This window comes from Poeciliopsis prolifica, unplaced genomic scaffold, assembly GCF_027474105.1.
Source record: "Poeciliopsis prolifica strain line A6 unplaced genomic scaffold, Auburn_PproV2 SCAFFOLD018, whole genome shotgun sequence".
Lineage (NCBI taxonomy): Eukaryota > Metazoa > Chordata > Actinopteri > Cyprinodontiformes > Poeciliidae > Poeciliopsis > Poeciliopsis prolifica.
Genome location: NW_026562393.1, coordinates 7,413,140 through 7,430,850, shown reverse-complemented (window position 1 = coordinate 7,430,850; position 17,711 = coordinate 7,413,140). Strand labels below are relative to the sequence as shown.

The following is a 17,711-nucleotide window of genomic DNA, read 5'->3' as shown; positions in this document are numbered from 1 at the left end:
GTCACCTGTACAATATTAATTAGGATTCTGATGAAAGACCCAAGAACTTACAGCGTCTGAAATGATTCTGTTTTGTTAATTATTTTGTTTGCATTTCAGACTAACTGATCACTAGATCAGTGGCTCTTCACTAGTAATTACTGGCAGTTTTACTCTGTCCTAAAATGCAGCAACTTTAGACTGGAAAGTACATACAACTTGGTTAGTGAGAATAACTTCCTTTTATCAGCAAACCTCTTAATAAATTTTGATTTTATCATAATTATCAATTGAAAAAAGAAATTGTATGAGAAACTGTGATTTCTCACATGACTAGCTAAAATCAACAAATACTTGAGACGACCTACTTTCGGCAATCTTACTCATTACCGCTCATGGAAGTTCAGCCAATCAGCACCAAGGAAAATAAATGGTGCTTCTGGATTGGCTACTTTGCAAACGCCAACCAACAGCATCTTAACTAGCACTGCATACCACAAACGGTGAGAAAATGTTAAGTCCACATCAACTTATATGACCAGATGAAGCATTACTGGAAAGCTCTTTCAAGACATAGCAGGCATGTAGAGCACGCCTCGCTTCGGGAACAATGGCTGCACTGCAAGTATCGAGGCAGACTGAAATAAACAAGTCATCACCAGCTTAATGTGAGTTAATGAAGGAAAAAAAACAATAATTATCAATTCTCTCTAACAAATTGTGATTATTGTATTACTAAGGATTTTTATCCCTCTTGTCTAAGGACACCAAGTAAAAAACACCAATCTATTGTCAAATTTCTCAATACTTGTCAAAAAATAAGAGTTTTCCATAATTATGGACAATATTGGTTAATTATTTCTTTTATTAGCGATAAAAATGTTTAACATGCCATTGTGCCCAAGATAAGACAGATTTTACAAAGTTGGTAATCACTCTTGAGATGTTAAGCTTTTCAGCACGCACAATTTTCCACAGTTAAACCTGATTACTGAATGTAGCACAATATCTTTAATTCTTTCCCAACACGATGTCCTTTCACTCTCATCTTGGACAAATTCATCCACAGTCTAGTTTCACAACAAGGCTTCGTGATTTGGCCACAAATGTAACATAAAGAGCCTGACAGCGCAGAAGCAGCAAATACCAGCAGTTAGTTTTTAATGGAGCATAGTTCACGCCACATTCCATTTTGCCATTCCTCGCCAACTCTGCTTTATGACGGCCTCGTTCTGAGGCTCATTGACGTAAAAATTGTGAGTTGGACGGTGTTTAAATAACAAGTGGGCATCTACGGAGGTGAAAATTGCACCAAATAAATAACTCGGTGGCTTCTTGTTACACATGAAAATTTATGCATGGCTAAAATGACTGTCAATTCACGTTACTGGCTTTATTTAATCACAGTTTTATTAGTTTTAGCAACAGAAACTGCAAACACACATTTAGCGTGAGAGGGAAGTGAACACCCATCTAACAGGCCAGGCACATTACTGAAATGTGCCTGGCCTGCAACTTAAAATACAATACACTATCAAATATGGCAGTTTAAGGCTTTTTTGCAATTCAACTTACTTTGCAGCTCTAATCTCAACATTCTCAACATTTTCTTGCAGACGAGAAAAATCATCTTACAAAAGTTCAGAATATGAACGCTAATGCTTCAAGTTTGACAAAGTCTACGTTTCAGACAAAAATCAGTTGACAGTCTGCTCACAAACTGTTCACCAGGATGGACAACACAAAACACTTGTAAAAAAAACCTGCATCAGACAAACGATTTCTAAGAAGTATGAAATGATAAGTAGGCATTTCATTTTCTTGTAGTCTATGAGCTCTAAGCTAAAGGAATATAAAGCAGGGCTTTATTTGATGAGATGGACTGCATTTGATGATCTCTAGTTAAAAATTTGATCTGGTTGAATGAATCTGGACTGGATAATTTCATACTGGTTTACAAACACACAGATTTGTGAAACCTTTTTTCTACTTGACAATCATGCAAAGTGGAATAAACAAGTCAAATCTGGAGTGAAAGAGAGTGAAAGTGGGAAAATACTTTGGGAGTGAAGCATGTCAAAACGCATCACAACAAGTCTCAATATTTCAAAAAAACAAATATTTGACGGAGTTTGGCTATATCAAGGGTCACTGCAGGTAAAAAAAGACATCCGGAGCGATCACTCTGTCATTACAGCAGCACAAAACTACCTAGACTCGCCTGGAACAGCATGACGGTCAGAAAGCTAAACAAATAACCCGAAAAGTAATTTAAGTCTTCGAGCAGGCGGTGTAAAATCCTGGGTTCTGCTCCCGCTTCTGGACCGCCGCTACGCGCTACTGGTAGCAGACAGGGCGTTTCTGCTCCACCCGGCAGTGAACTCTCACACTGAACGTCTGCTTAAAGCTGCAGCATGCAACTTAAACAAAACAGAAAAAATATATATTTTACATAAGATGTTAGCCATGTACAAACATGAGACAGATAATCTCTTGGGGAAATAATCAATCTTCACTGTTTCCTCCCTGTGTCCTGCAGAATTGCTATGCCAATCAGAACCAGCATTAATCAGCTGGCCAATCAGAACCAGTATGGAATAATTAGCCGTGCTCTCAGGACATTTTGATTTAGTAACTCAGGATTGTTTATTTTGATGCAACGTGCGTTTAACATTAAATTAATGTTTCCCCTTTTTCTTGACATTATTCATTTGTGATATTTATTTGACTCATGTATGATTTATGGTACAGAGAACTTTAATGTTAAATATTATTTTACTAATTGAAGGTTTTTCAGCCGTTGTTTTGACAGAAGAGCTGCTGTATTGTGTCTGCAAGTATTTTGCATGTTTTATGTCTAAATTAGGTGAATTTATTGCCAAATCACATAATATTATTTATAAATAATACAAAAAATTAACCGCCAATCCAGGTGATCAGTAATGATCAGTGATCGAAGCATCCCTACTAATTAGACTAATTAACACATTTCCTGTTTTTTTAACCATTTAATATCAGTATTTCAGGATATAATGGTAAGGTTAACTTAAAAAAAAAAAACCCTGAATATTTTGTTTCAAGACAAAATTTTCCTCTGTTGATATTTTAATGAGGAAAATCTGATTTTTGAACAAGAGTAATGCTGCAAATAGATTACCAGCCATTTAACAACTTAGCTGCTAATAAAAATTGTAAGTTATTCAACAAAAAAAGAACAATGTAAATGAAAGGAATCGATCTGACTGCAGAATTTCAACGTTTAAAAAATGTGAATTTAACCAACATGGATAATGTTAGAATCAAGTGAAAATCTTTATGCTCGTTCAGATAACGTAGTTTTGACATGCAACACTATGAAAACTTTGCCAACTTGGATCACTTTAGATTAATGTTGTAATTGATTCCCTCAACCATAATTATAATCAGTCTGATGTACTTTTTATGAAGTGATGCGTTTTAGTTTAGCCGAGAGTCGCAAATCTTTGTTTACATTTTGTTTTGTGGTATATAAAAAAATAAAATGTTATTCTGAAAATCAAACAATACCTCAAAAAACATGAAATTGCCAAAAATGAAAGTACAGTTCGTCAACAACAGATACTTGACAAGGAATCACTCCTGTCAAATTTAATGCATCTTGTATTAATTTTTTTTAAATAGTGACAAACAGTAATAAAGCCCCTTAAGGGTTAAAGTCCGATTAAACATTCACCAGAGGTGATAAAATGGTTCAGTATTTGGGTCACATAATTGAGTGTTACAGTCATCACAATACCGAGAAAGCAGCCCTGCCTCCTACCCGGTAAGGGGCCACAATCGCGGAGAAGCAGCTGTGCGACGGATCCGTAAGGAGAAAGCGTTTATTGACAACTGATGGTCAGCTCGGTGTCGGTCGGGGTACTGACAGTATTCGCACAACCAGCAACGAATAACTTCCTGATCTAACAATTCAGGGGTACGTAGCCAAACTCAACGTGATTATAGAAATTATTTTAGGGGGGAAACTATGAGCAGTGGCCGGCCTAGTTAGCCGCAGGTACACCGAGCTGTCAGACTGTTGCGGACCAAAGCGGGCCGGTTAAATGTCAGAGGGCTGCGGCTCCGGAGTCTCCCGGGGCCCCGCTGGCGGCTCCGGCAGACCAGAAAATACCGGCTGCCGAACACGGAAGGGCGAACAGCTGTCACTGCGCCATCCTCCGTGTGATTATCTCATCTTTAGAGGCGAAACGGGAGCGGGCTAACTCGGCTAGTTTATCAATATCAGCCATTGTAGCGCGACCGTTACTGCGGGAGATGCTAGTTCAGTTAGCCGACACCGAGCGGCTGTTTTAGCCCGCGACAATAAGCAGCCCGGCTCTAAAACACACAAACAAATCACCAAAACTCGCCCAATGCGCATTTTGTGCCAGATATCACCTGCTAAGCAGGCTAAACAGAAATAATGTTCAAGCTAGGCTGCTGCTGCTGCGGGGGTGGGGGACAAAACGACAAGCCAAACACGATGCTGCTTACTTCCCGAGCTCCTCGTACAGCTGGTACTCGTCGGTGAACCGGGTGGAAGTAGCGGTGGTCGCCATGGTTGGAGCCGCGAGAGAGACAGAGGGGTGGGGAGCCCTAGCCTTGGGCGGAGGGGGGGGGGGATTCGACGGCGGCTGGCTCTCGTACGGGGGAGGGGGGTCCGAGAGGAGGGTAGCCTAGCCTCCGATACTGGAGCACCTTTCCGACAGCCAGGCAAGACTGAAAAGAGAGGAGAGAGGCGAGCAGATACGGAAAGGGAGGGGTCGGAGGAGGAGGAGGAGTGATGATGATGTGTGTGTGTGTGTGTGTATGTGTGTGTCGTCAAAAAAAAAAAAAAAAGAAATGGGGGGGAGAAATTCTCGCGAGAATAGGCACGTGCAGCATGAGCCCAGTGCCTCCAGTTCTAATGAAGTCATTGAAAACGTGGGTGGCTGTGAAATGTTTGCTTCACTTCAGTCATTTAGATGAAACAATAAAGAAGAGGGAGTCATAATAAATTCCTCCCGAAAGGGGAAAGATGGTGCAGACGACTGGCTGTTTGGAGAGCCAGCTCTGCTCATGCATGCTCCCAGATAAACCAGAGAAGATCCCAACAGCATTTTACTGCACTGGCTGGGATACACCCAACCCCTGGGAGACACAGCTCACTGCAGCAGACACATCACATACAGACAGGTTATGAAACGAGCACGGTTGAGGGCAAAAAATACAGAAGACCAGGCTTTTCCTCACGATTGTTTTTTTACAACTTATAATGAATTAAGCTTCATGCATTTTCTCCCAACATATTCACATTATTAGGAGCACTGTTTGCACAAATAGAGCTGATCACATTTAATCCATCCTAGCTGTGGAAAGCATTGCGTAGTGAAGTTCAAACTGTTTGCTAGAATGGAAGAAAGGAAGGCAAATACAAAAAGGTAATTTGTATGTGACTGGTTGGAAGAGGAAAGCAGCAATTGTGTGGACAAGTGGCCTTTGTTGATGTCAGAGATCAGAGGACAATATGCAGACTGGTTTGCGATGATAGAAAGACAACAGTGGCACAACCAGCCACTTCTTCCAATGAAGACGTGCAAAATACCACCTTGGAAAACGCAACCGAACAAACTGAAGCAGAAAACATGAAACATATGGGCAATATGTTCACCGATTGGAAAAATGTTCACCGATCTAAATGAGTCTTGATTTTGGCTGTAAAACAAAATGCTAGAGTCAGAATTTGGACTAAAATAGAAACTTTCAGAGTTGACTAGACTGGGGATGTTCCAGGTGTGACCAACAACTGATCAACACCAGAACCACTTTGGAGCACAACATCTGTATTTTCAAAATGATTCACAAAAGACAGAAACTATTTTTTCTTGAAGGCCTTGCTATATTAAATACATATACTAGCTACATCCCCGTGGGAACAACCAATCACTAGGCAGGGTTGGGTCTGCACCTGCAGAAACCTGCCATTCGCTCCTTGGTGTTCTGTTGATCAGGAGGTGGTTCCACTGGCACCAGTCCACAAAGTCCAGAGTCCAATATCTGTACTCTGAGTCGTCCTCACCTTGTTTTCATGTTTCAATTTCAGCTGCACTAAACCCAATCCAAAGGTCTTCAGAACCCATCCGAGCACAGAATTTATGCTTACAACATAAATTCTGTGGATGTGCCACAACGTTCTCCATCTGAATCTGACCTTGTTTTACCACAATATAGATTAAATTAAACTAGACATATCTGAATCTGACTGTATGATTGGATTGAGCCAGACTCTAACCAGAGTAATTTCAATTAAATATGGGTTGAAAATGATTGTATATCACTGGATACGACCTAATGATGTTACAAGGAAACTGTGTGGAAAAGAAATATCGAAGCAACATTTCAAGACATCAACCAGGATGTTAAAGCTTGAGAGTTGTTTTCCAAATAGGTACAACTTCAAATTTGTTAAGTTCTATACACAATTACTGTTTTTGAGCAATGCTTTCATTTAAGCAGAATTAAAAATTTGTGTTTGCACAAAATTAAAATATTTTATAGAAAATCTCGGCGTACTGAAAGGGATAGTGACCTTCAGCTCGACTGCATTGTTGGGTCTGGTGTCGCTCATCTTCCAATGTCTAGACAGGCCTTTTTTCCTTCCCCTCAACTTTCTATGCACTCTGAAATATCCTCAACATTTTGTTGAGGATATTTGTGACCGTCTGCCAGACCATGCATAGTATTCTGTATTAAAAATTCCTTTCTCTTAAATAAGCTAAATTTCTAAGGAACTACATTTTGGATTTTCATTTTCACAAAATGTCAGCTTGCTTTTTGAGCTGAATTACTGAAACAAATTCACTTTTTGATGATATTTTACTTTATTGTGACGTAAAAGACCAACCCCACACAGTTTACGTGTCTATTGAATAAAGACTAAAGGTTTATCTGACTTTACCTCGTAACTGAGAGCGTGCACTTGTAGGTAAATAAGAGGGACAGGAAGGGGCAGTGGGAACATTGCGACCGCTATATCAAGTTTCCACTGACAGGCGTGTACCTATGTTTTTTTCCACAGACAGAGGGCTGTTAGCTTGGCGGCGCTAAAAGATGGTGTCACACAGATCCAGAGTGCCTCACTAAATGTTTAATGTGGCATGAGTGGGAGGCCATCAGAGGACAGGCGGGTGGGGCTGCAGGCAGCTATAGAGTTGGAGAGTTACAGTTAGAGACTTAGAGTGTGTGTGTGTGTGTGTGTGTGTGTGTGTGTGTGTGTGTGTGTGTGGTGTGTGTGTGTGTGTGTGTGTGTGTGTGTGTGTGTGTGTGTGTGTGTGTGTGTGGCTGCCTGCTCAGCACTCCAGCCCAGAGGTGGGACAGCAAACAGCTCTGACAGAGACAGAGAGAAGAGAGAGAGAGAAAAAATGAGCATAATAGTGATTTCACTTGAAAATCTTTCTGCGTGGTTGTCAGCGTGGGAACATAAAACACTGAAAAGTTCAGATATTGCGAGGCAGTATTTGCTGAATCTGTGATGAGGAGTAGCAAAAGGAGGCCAGCATGTGTGCGTGTGTGTGTGTGTGTGTGTGTGTGTGAGAGTGTGTGTGTTTGTCGGTGTGCAAGACAAATGAGCACTGCAACGCAGGCTACACTGGCCCTTTCCTGCCCTCCTTTTCCTACGTGCTAACCCTGCTGCCTCTCCTCCTCTTCCTCCTCAGCCTCCACAGGACTTATATAATTGTGAACTCCTCAGCCTTTGTTATCTCACACCGACCACACACCACTACGCCTTGCCCAGTTCAGAAGAAACACAAGAGCAGAGGAGGAAACGAGGAGTGAGAAGGATTTAATTTGAGAGAAATTATGCGATTTTTTTCCGGCAAGCGTTAGGCTTATTCTTTGTATTGCATTACTGCACCCAGACCGTGATGGTGGCACAAATATACAGCATCCATTAAATATCATAAATGCAAATTTTGTGTCATTGCACATTCTCACTTAGAGTTTATTCAAAAGATCCATGTTTACTGTTGCAATCTATAATTCTATTTTGTACCTTCTAGAATGATTTTTAATTAGTTATCCATTACTTCCTGTTTCTGGGGGTTAAATCTAAAACAAGTTGTTACCTATCTATCATATCTAGACCTCAGGTCTTCATATTCTGATCTGCTCTGCATCCCAGAACTGGAACCAATCGAGGAAAAGCAGCTTTCAGCTTTTATGCACCAAAAATCTGGAGCAAACTTCCAGAAAACTGTAAAACAGCTGAAACACGGACTTCCTTTAAATCTCGACTAAAAACCCGACTGTTTAGAGTTGAATTTGAAACGTAATCAGTTACAAATTTAACAATGGCACTTCACTTAATGTCACGTTTTGATTGTTGATTCTAAGATGCATGACTTTGTGATTTTGTGTTTGTTCTGATGTGAAGCACTTTGAAATGCCTTGCTGCTGAAATGTGCTATTCAAATACAATTTGATTGATCAAAACATGCTAAAAAGTGATGCTCTCTTGGTAAAAGGGAGTTATGCACCAACAGCAGGATTTCAAGTAAAAAAAAACAAACACATCTATTAAATAATTGTAGCTTTCTACATATCTTCAATTATATTAACCTACTGAAATAAAAATGAAGTTACTTTGAGAAACAGTAAGCAGCTTTGCCATCCTCTGCAGGCCACCAGTTGATGTTAGCTTCCCTCCTCATTCTGTAATGGAAAACCTGGCAGATACTTATGTTGCCATCACTTACTGTTCCCATGCCACTCCACATTTAAAAACAAAACACCCACTGTCTGCAAAATAGCATGAAGCAGCCTGTTCTACAACAAACTGTTGTGCTGGAAGCTCGGAGAAAAGGCACATCATTTAAACCCAGTGAGCAAAAAATGATGCTCACATATTTCTGACCTGTTTCATGAGGAGCATCTTAAAGTGCTGAAATGCTTAATTGGATTAATCATAATTACTCAAACTAATTTAAAAATGGATTAATCCTAAACTGGAAGAAAAAAACTAAAATAAAAGGCAATTTATTGAAAAATAAAACTTTTTACAGAGCAATAATCAGTCCAAAATTGTAAAAATATATTTATACATTCTGCATTTATGATGAAAATACTTTTGTCTGAAAATATAATGAACTCCTCAAGTGGCATCATGTTAGCTTCATCCAGTTCAAATTCACCAAAGGAATGCTCTGTTGTTGTATTTTAGGGAATAAAATGTTTATTTTCTAATTTAAAAATAATTTCACTCGTTGGTTTATTTTATTTTTAACACATTTCTTATATTGTACAAAAAAATTCTTTATTGGTTTCATAAAATATCTGTACAATGTGTAAAATCTTTTATCCAATTAATCAATTAATTGTCAAAATAATTGATAGATTAATCAATAAGTAAAATAATTGTTGGTGAAAAAATCTTGGGATCCTTGAAATATGACAAAATTAACTTACAAGTAGCTTTTAAACAATATATAGAACATAAGTTATAATATATGTAATAACTACAAGTTTTTACTATATTGTTAACTTAAAACAATCTTCTAAAAGTTATTTGTAAGTCATGTTTTGTCTCATTTCAAGTGCACTAAGATATTTTCACAAGAAACGAGACCAAAATACTTCATAGGATTTTGCTTATTACATTTTTTTTTCTTTTTGCAGAGCTTACATCTCATGTTTCATTTGCAACAAACTCCAAATGTGTCCAGTAAACACAAGTTTGTGAAATTAGAGTCTCGGCAGCTTTGATGCATTCAGGCCAGACTTCTTCCTTTGTTGTGACTAATGAGGATGACGACACCATCTGCTACATCATGACAACTTACAGGGCGGCCGGGGCCAACAGTTGAGTCATGACACTCCCATTCTCCGCAGCTTTGGAGCAACAATCCCACTGAATGCTGGGTGGAGGAGAGAGTGAGTGAGTAACACTGCCTCTCCTCCGTCAGCTCCTGTTGTCGTGACGCCCTGCAGCCACAAGTCTCTGACCCCTGACCCCCAGATGCTCAGTGAGTTTGTCATGGCTGAGCGACGCAGCAACTTTGTGTCAACTTGTGTGGCTGCACAGAGGCAAAAAAAAAAAAAAAAAAAAGGCAAGGCATCGCTGATTAAATGCCAGAGTGCTCAGTCAGCTCGGACAGGAATGAATAAATGATGGCCGGCTTTTCTAACGTCGCAGCAGAAATCAGACACATTCTCAGCTCCCACTCTTGATAAATGCAGAAATCCGTCTATTTATGTCAACCGCTGGCTTTTCTTTTGCACATAAACCAAAAAGAACCGTAGATCCTGTTCATAAAATCATATTTTGTACTGCTAATAAGCCAGAAGAAATCCCGTTTTCAATTTGTGACGAGGCATCTAGAAGCAGGGCCGGCCCAAGCCTTTTTGGGGCCCTAAGCAGATTTTTATTTGGAGATCCCCCCACATCAACAGGTCAACACCAGATGATTCATTCAGCTTACATTGTACTAGTGTTGCTATAGCTATTCATTTTAATCAGACAGGAGTAGCACATTTAACAAAAATCTGAATTTTGAAATGCAGAGTGATATTTAAATGTTTCAAAGTTATTTTAAATCAAACCCTGAATTTACAATGAACAAGTTAAAAAGTAGAATTTCTCCATTCCATTCGCTTACTAGCAATAAAAATATAGAAATTGTCTCCATGTGTAATCGGATTGAGTTTGTATAAAATTTTTAATAAACAAAAGAGTTTAATTTTTGTAAAACAAATTATTGTTGAACTTTTGAACTTGTCAACTCTCCCTCCCCCTCTTTCTTTTATTTTTTGCAACATTACCATCTGTTTGGCTCATTCTTTTCAGGTCTTTCCTGAAACTTTCTTTGGAAAAAATGATGATATTACAGGGAAAAATATCTTGATAAGAGAAAGATTGCAGTTTGTCACAACAGACTCAGGAAAACCAGAAGACCAAACCTTGAGTTTTGCTTCCACCTAGTGTTCAGATGTCAGAATTGCAGTGATAAAGGGTTTGGCCTCATGATTGCTGAATTAAATTTTATTTATTTAAAATTCAGTCTTAAAGGAAAATTTCACTGATTTTAAAACAGTCTTTAAGAACTAAAGGAGAAAAGAGTTACATCTTTCAAATGCAGTAATTTAAATAATTTGAGCAACTTGATGATATGGGAATCTGTAGTAAAAATGTTCTTCCTGCTTGTCAGGTTATTTTATTTTTTTTAATCCTTTCTAGTAGTGACCCTGATCTTCCTTCATTTTATACCTTCTTGTATAAAATGTGTAGAAACTCAGTTTGTTTTCATAAAACTGACGTTTTAAATTGTTCTTTAAAATAAATCTTTAGTTGTAATTTAATGTTAGGATAGCATTTTCTTCAACTAGTTGCACAAAACGCTTGTGCTTGATTATGCTCTGGGAAATGAAACACATGAACATTTTCATAAACCGTTGATTTAAGGATGAAGTCACTTAACGTTAGACAAAAAGCTGTTCTTAGACAAACATCATTGTTAAATTGGTGCTTTCCCTCCAGGGACAATGCGTGATGTTCACAATTTTCCTGGAAATTAGTTGCTCAAATAATTGCAGTTTAATCAAGACTCAATAAAGATTTTCAATTTGATAAATGCACTGATGATTCCTTTGAAATCAAAGGCAAGATGGAAATAAATAAGATTCAATTCTCAATTTTTTACCCTCGTTTTTGCTTCATTTATCATCAGGAAATAATTTTATCTGTTATTGATGAACAACAAATGATATATTTAGTTAAAATAGAGCGACACAGACAGAGCTAAATCAGTGTCTTCACTGTAAATTTTCAACAACAGTTCCTGTGAATTCACGCATTGCATAGATTTCTTTCTCTTTCTGCTTTAGGTTCACTTGGCTGAATTTGTACTTTTACTTCTGAATAAAAGTTCAGTTTCCTTCATTGGTCATACAGTAAGCAAATTGACACATTGAAGCATAGTTTACTGAACTAAATTTCGGTTTCTAGCAAACGAAAGTGCTGAGGTTTGCTCATTCTCTCCTCAGCAGTCAGTAATTCAGACGAGCTATTGTGACATTTCCTGTTTTCTTCTCTCTCGTTCACATGCAAACATTAGCGTGAGGAACAGACAGTGGCTGCTAAGCTTCTCTTCTACCCTGATATCATTACGAATTGCCTGCATTCATGTGAAGGGAAGTTTGTCAGATTGTCTTTGTGACTTTCTGGGAGAAAACGACAGAGAAAGTGTCAGGGGAGGCGAAATGTGTTAGCTGAGGACGAGAAACATGGAGCAAAAGGCTGAAGATGAAGCAGTCAAAGACTCTAGAGGTAAGGATGAGAAAAACAACTCAGAATGTCAAAACTCTTAAAAAAAACACAACTGGTTCAGGTCGACTCAGCAGTGAAAAAGTCTCCTAAAAGATTTTGATTGTTTTTTTTCAAAGCATGATGAATTTACTGAATTTGTTTGACGCTTTGAGCCGACAGACCTTTAAAGTGTCACTAAATGTTTAGAGTTTAATTATTCACTGTGTCTTTTTTTGGAATTTCCTCAGTTCAGGCTGAAATTCATCATTTCCAGCCCAGCTTCACTGCTCAAGGCGGCAGCAATGTGGTGGCTCCTTCCATCGTTGGCTCCATCGTTGGCAGCATTAACATTAATATATCAATGGACAAAGGTAGGCATACTCAAAGTCATATTAACTATACCTCAATAAAGGAGTTTAGCTGCATTAGTGTTTTAATGTTTTCTCTTAATTCTGTATTTATTTTGTTCTCCAGAATCAAATGATGTCTTCATAGAGTCTCTGAACCAAGACGCTGCAGGCAGTGGCAATGCTGAGCAGAATCGAAGTAAGCACTTCCTCTTTCTCAAAGTCAATGCAAAATGGTTGAGCAACATCCTAATAACCTTGTACCGTTTTCCTCAGATGAATTAGCCGAATGCCAACAGAAAGTGAAAGCGACTCTGAGGAGGAAGTTCAGTCATTTGCATGAAGGGATTGGAACGGATGCAAATAAGATGTCTCTCAATCAGATCTACACGGAGCTCTACATCACTGAGGGCGGATGTGGCATGGTTAACAAAGAGCACGAAGTGAGGCAGATAGAGACTGCATCGAAGAGACCTGTAACCCAGGACAAGTTAATCCACTGCAATCGTCTCTTTGAGTGTCAAGGCGAAAGGCACATAAGAACCGTGGTCACCAGGGGAGTCGCCGGTATTGGAAAAACTGTATCGGCCAATAAGTTTGCTCTCGACTGGGCAGAGGAGAAGGCAAACACAAAGATAGATTTTGTGTTTTTCCTCTCCTTTCGAGAGCTGAATTTAATGAAAAAGACTGCTTTTAGTCTGGTGGAGCTCCTCTGTGTGTTTTTCCCCGAAATAAAAGACACAGAAATCTTTAACAAGCCTGAAAGCGAAATCCTCTTCATCCTGGACGGCCTGGATGAGAGTCGGCTGTCGCTGGACTTTCAGAAAAGTGAAATATTGTCAGACGTTACAAAGCCAAGCAGAGTTTCTGTGATTCTCACCAACCTGATCAGGGGATGCCTGCTTCCCTCGGCTCTCGTTTGGATCACATCTCGACCAGTAGCTTCAGCTCAAATCCCAGTTGAGTACATCGATCTGGTCACCGAGGTGCGGGGATTCAACGACTCGCAGAAAGAAGAGTACTTCAGGAGGAAGATTACTGACCAAACCGTAGCAAATCGGGTGATTGCACACGTGAAGTCCTGCAGAAGTCTTCACATCATGTGCCACTTACCAATCTTCTGCTGGATGGCGGCGAGTGTTCTTGAGAAGAACCTGGCGGATAAAGACAGCAAAGAGACACCGAGAAGTCTCACACAGATGTACATCCAATTCTTGTCCCTCTATGTGGAGAAAATGAAGAAAAGAGTGGGAAGAAGAGACTCCACTACCGACTGTGTGAGAACTAACCTCCTTGCTTTGGGTAAACTTGCTTTCAAAGAGCTGGAGAAGGGTCACCCGATCTTCTACGAGAGTGACCTCATCATTAATGGCATCAAGGTCACAGAGGCCTCTATGTTTTCAGGCGTCTACACACAGATCTTCAACCAGGAGATGACGGTGTGTGAAGAGAAGATGTTCTGCTTTGTGCATCTGAGCATTCAAGAATTCTTTGCAGCGCTGTACGTCTACCTCACATTCCACAACGAAAACAGCAACGTTTTGGTCAAGAAGTCGTCTGTGTCACGCCGTTTAATGTCTAGAGAGTCATCAGAGATTATTCTCTACAAAGAAGCGGTAGAAAAGGCACTGCGGTGTGAAAACGGGCACTTTGACATCTTTTTGCGCTTCCTTTTGGGTCTGTCACTGGAGTCCAATCAAACGTTGCTGAAGCATCTAATGACCAGCAACAGAACTCATCAAAGAACCAGAACTGAAATCATTCAACACATAAAGGGGAGGATCAGAGACAGCCAGTGTCCGGAAAGGTGCCTCAATCTCTTTCACTGTCTGAATGAGCTGAATGACCACTCTCTTGTGGAGGAAGTTCAGGACATCTTCAGCTCGGGCATTTTGAACCAAGCCACCCTTTCACCTGCCCAGTGGGCCACACTGATCTTTATGTTGCTGACGTCAGAAGAAGAGCTCAATGTGTTTGATCTGAGTAACTACATGAGGTCAGAAGAGGGGCTCCTGAGACTAATGCCTGTTGTGAAAACAGTCCAAGTGGCAAAGTAAGTCCTGTGGTACGATCTTTTTAGTTCAGATTGAGACTTCAGTGCATGATATTGTGGTACTCAAAAGTTACAAACGCTTTAGAAATAACTATACTTTTACGTAGAATGGATAGAAAACTGCTTTGCAAGATCTTTATGATCCTGACACGAATCCCTAAGCTTCACTTGTGAACATCAGACGTGATGGTGTCCAGGCAATATGGCTGACAAAGTAAGCAAACTCAAGAGACTCCAAAAAAGATGGGAGGCTGATTGTGTATCACAGCAAAACGGGGAAAAAAAAAAACTACTTCTAAAAAAATCTATAGAGAGTGAAAAATAAGAGATTAAGCACATCTCCCTGAGGAGCGCCAGTGTTTAGTTAAGCAGATCTTAACCATAAGTTAAAAGTGAATAGAAACTTTCTGCTGAGTTAATGATCAGTTTTTCCTTAGTTCTGGATGCACAGTTGTGTCTTAAGATGGGAAAAAACGATGGGCCAAGCACAAAACCTTGAGGAATCCCAATACTTTTTTTTTCTGCATTGAACTTACTGTAAAGCCTCTGTCAGTCAAGTCACTATACATCACTATATTCATCTAGCTACAATGTTGTGAAATACAGGCAGTTTGGCACAGTTTTCACGTTTTGTTTTTTTTTCTGGTCCAGTTTGAAAGCATGCAACCTCACGGCGATGTGCTGTGAAAATCTGGCCAGTGGCATCAGCTCATCCCAACTTAGAGAGCTGGACCTGAGCAACAACAACCTGACAGACGCAGGACTGAAGCAACTCTCTGACGGGCTGAAGAGCAGCCAGCTGGAGACACTGAGGTCAAAGTCCAACCTGTCTCCTCCACAGACATGCAAGTGACACTATATGTGGGTTTAACTTTTGTCTTTGTATTTTTTTGTTTGATAAGACTAAGAAGCTGCAACCTAACAGAGAACAGCTCGGTGACTATAGCATCAGTCATCAGCTCCTCCTCCTGCCGCCTAAAAGTCCTGGATCTTACCGACAACGACTTTCAGGACGATGGAGTGAGATCGTTCTCGGTCGGACTGGGGAGTTCGTTCTGCAAACTGGAGCGGCTTCGGTAAAACATGCAATACTTCCTCAGTAAAGAAACGGCTCCCTGTTGCTGCTGTGCGGCTCATTTTGATGAAAGATAACTCTGTCAAAGTTTGTCAGGATGCAGAGTGACGGAAGAGGGCTGCACATTCCTGGCATCTGCACTGAATTCATCCCATCTGAAAGAGCTGGACTTGAGCTACAACCATCCAGGAAACTCTGGGCTGATGCTGCTTTCAGCTCTGCTGGAGGACCCACGCTGCACACTGCAGACGCTCAGGTAGGAAAGCACCAGTCTGCCAGGGTTCAAACGCTTGACGTTCGCTCTGTGCAAACATATTCATAAACTTGTAATCTATTCACATTTTCTCACTTCATGCTCATAAAGTGTTTTATGTAGAAATGTTGTATGTAAATCAATTTTATATGCTTTACAAAATTGATAATTATGTAAAGCAAACAAAATTATGCTTAAAGTATTTATGCAATTAAAGTTAAATGTCAATTAACAAGTAATTGCTGTTAATTAACAATGACTTAAGAACAATTAAAATGAATAAATGTTAATCAAGAATTGATATTGTTAACAATTATTAAATGTTAATTCCACTTAAAATTTGTTAATAATTAACTAACTTGGTTAATTAACATTGTTAACAATTGTTAATTAGAATGGAAAAAGTGCCAACTACCACCCATCTAAACTTTTTAAATCTTACTTGAGTCTTTTTATTTGTTTTGGACAGCCACTTTTACTTTAAGTTGAGTAAAAATATGTTGAAGTATCACTACTCCTACTTGAGTACAGTTTTTGGTTCCTCGACCCGCTTCGGTTCCAAACCCAACAGCACCAAGATAACATGTAGCAACCTGTTTCAGTGTGGAGCAATGCGGTGAATCCAGGATCCAACCTGGTCCGAGGAAATGTAAGTAGCCAACATTTTTATTTTATTGCTTGACTCATAGAAATTACTCATTTCCCCCCCCTTGTTTTCCTATCAGACCTTAAGAAGTTGACCCTGGACCCAAACACAGCCCACAGGGATCTTTCTCTTTCCAGTGGAAACCAGAAAGCAACACGCTGGACCACGAACTCGTATCCGGATCACCCGGACAGGTTCGACTACTGGACCCAGGTGTTGTGCACGGAGGGCCTGACCGGGCGCTGCTACTGGGAGACGGAGTGGGTCGGCAGGGTCTGCATCGGTGTTGCCTACAGACGGATGCTGAGGAAAGGAGAGGGCAATGACCCCTGGTTAGGCCGCAACGACGTCTCCTGGGGCCTGAACTGCAACAGAACCAGCTACCGGATTCTGCATGGCAGCATGAACGACGTTGTTCCAGCGACACCCAACTCCAATAAAGTAGGAGTTTACCTGGACTGGACGGCAGGGTCGCTGTCCTTCTTTAGGGTCTCCTGTGGTGACCGGACTCTCCTCCACACCTTCCACACCACCTTCACCGAGCCCGTCTACCCCGGCTTCCATCTTGGATGGGTCGACTCAACCGTTCTTTTATGCTGATCCAGAAGTTTAATCAAACGCATCGACTGCTGCCTGAGCCACGTACTGAAATGTTTGATGTCTTTTTGTTTTGTAAAGTTGAACAAAATGTGTTTCTTATATTAGAACTGAGCATTAAAAAAAACATCCTTGTTTTAAATTGTAATAAAATGTCAAAAGTTGTGTAAATATGAATTATAAACTGCAATTTTATTTTACTTTCACACAGCTGAATAATTAATCAATTATTTAAGCAATCGTGAACTAATTTAATAATCAGTTAATCGTTAATCTCAACAAGACACTCAGAGCAGTAATTAATGCAAATCTGCCAAAAATTTGTCATTTAAGAGATAAAGCTTCGTCTGTAAATGTTTGCATTTGTAGCTTCACCTGGTTCAAATAAAATAAAAAAATATTTTAGATTACCTTTTGAAATTATTAGTGTCAACTTCTTTTTACATTTTAGATGAAGCAGTTA

The 17,711-nt window shown here is 39.8% G+C and overlaps 2 protein-coding genes across 15 annotated transcripts in view; one reads left to right on the top strand and one right to left on the bottom strand.

Annotated features, from left to right (window-relative positions):
* LOC129368016 (calcium/calmodulin-dependent protein kinase type II subunit gamma) overlaps positions 1 to 4,769 on the bottom strand; it is a 52,587-nt gene extending 47,818 nt beyond the window's left edge. For 3 of the 14 annotated variants that reach the window (XM_055042766.1, XM_055042768.1, XM_055042771.1), the window contains exon 1: positions 4,492 to 4,768. In XM_055042766.1, coding sequence (XP_054898741.1) covers positions 4,492 to 4,556 — 65 coding nt within the window. In that variant the 5' untranslated portion in view covers positions 4,557 to 4,768. Of the gene's footprint in view, positions 1 to 4,491 lie in introns of all 14 variants that reach the window. The other 11 variants (XM_055042770.1, XM_055042773.1, XM_055042776.1 and 8 more) reach the window with 5 other exon arrangements.
* On the top strand, positions 3,692 to 17,641 carry LOC129368015 (NACHT, LRR and PYD domains-containing protein 3-like). Its single transcript, XM_055042765.1, has 10 exons — positions 3,692 to 3,934; positions 12,087 to 12,298; positions 12,526 to 12,648; positions 12,752 to 12,823; positions 12,901 to 14,677; positions 15,329 to 15,490; positions 15,580 to 15,753; positions 15,841 to 16,008; positions 16,608 to 16,654; positions 16,731 to 17,641. Exons 2-10 carry the CDS (start codon positions 12,256 to 12,258, stop codon positions 17,249 to 17,251), a joined length of 3,087 nt encoding a protein of 1,028 aa, XP_054898740.1. The 5' UTR covers positions 3,692 to 3,934; positions 12,087 to 12,255; the 3' UTR covers positions 17,252 to 17,641.
* The last annotated feature ends 70 nt before the right edge of the window (positions 17,642 to 17,711 follow it).

What these genes read in the sequence shown, in the direction of transcription:
- LOC129368015 (XM_055042765.1), top strand. Translation starts at nt 12,256, where the DNA reads ATGGAGCAAAAGGCTGAAGATGAAGCAGTCAAAGACTCTAGAG. An exon ending in AGCCAGCTGGAGACACTGAG is followed by an intron (nt 15,491 to 15,579) that starts GTCAAAGTCCAA and finishes TTGTTTGATAAG; the next exon opens with ACTAAGAAGCTGCAACCTAA. An exon ending in TGCAAACTGGAGCGGCTTCG is followed by an intron (nt 15,754 to 15,840) that starts GTAAAACATGCA and finishes ACTCTGTCAAAG; the next exon opens with TTTGTCAGGATGCAGAGTGA.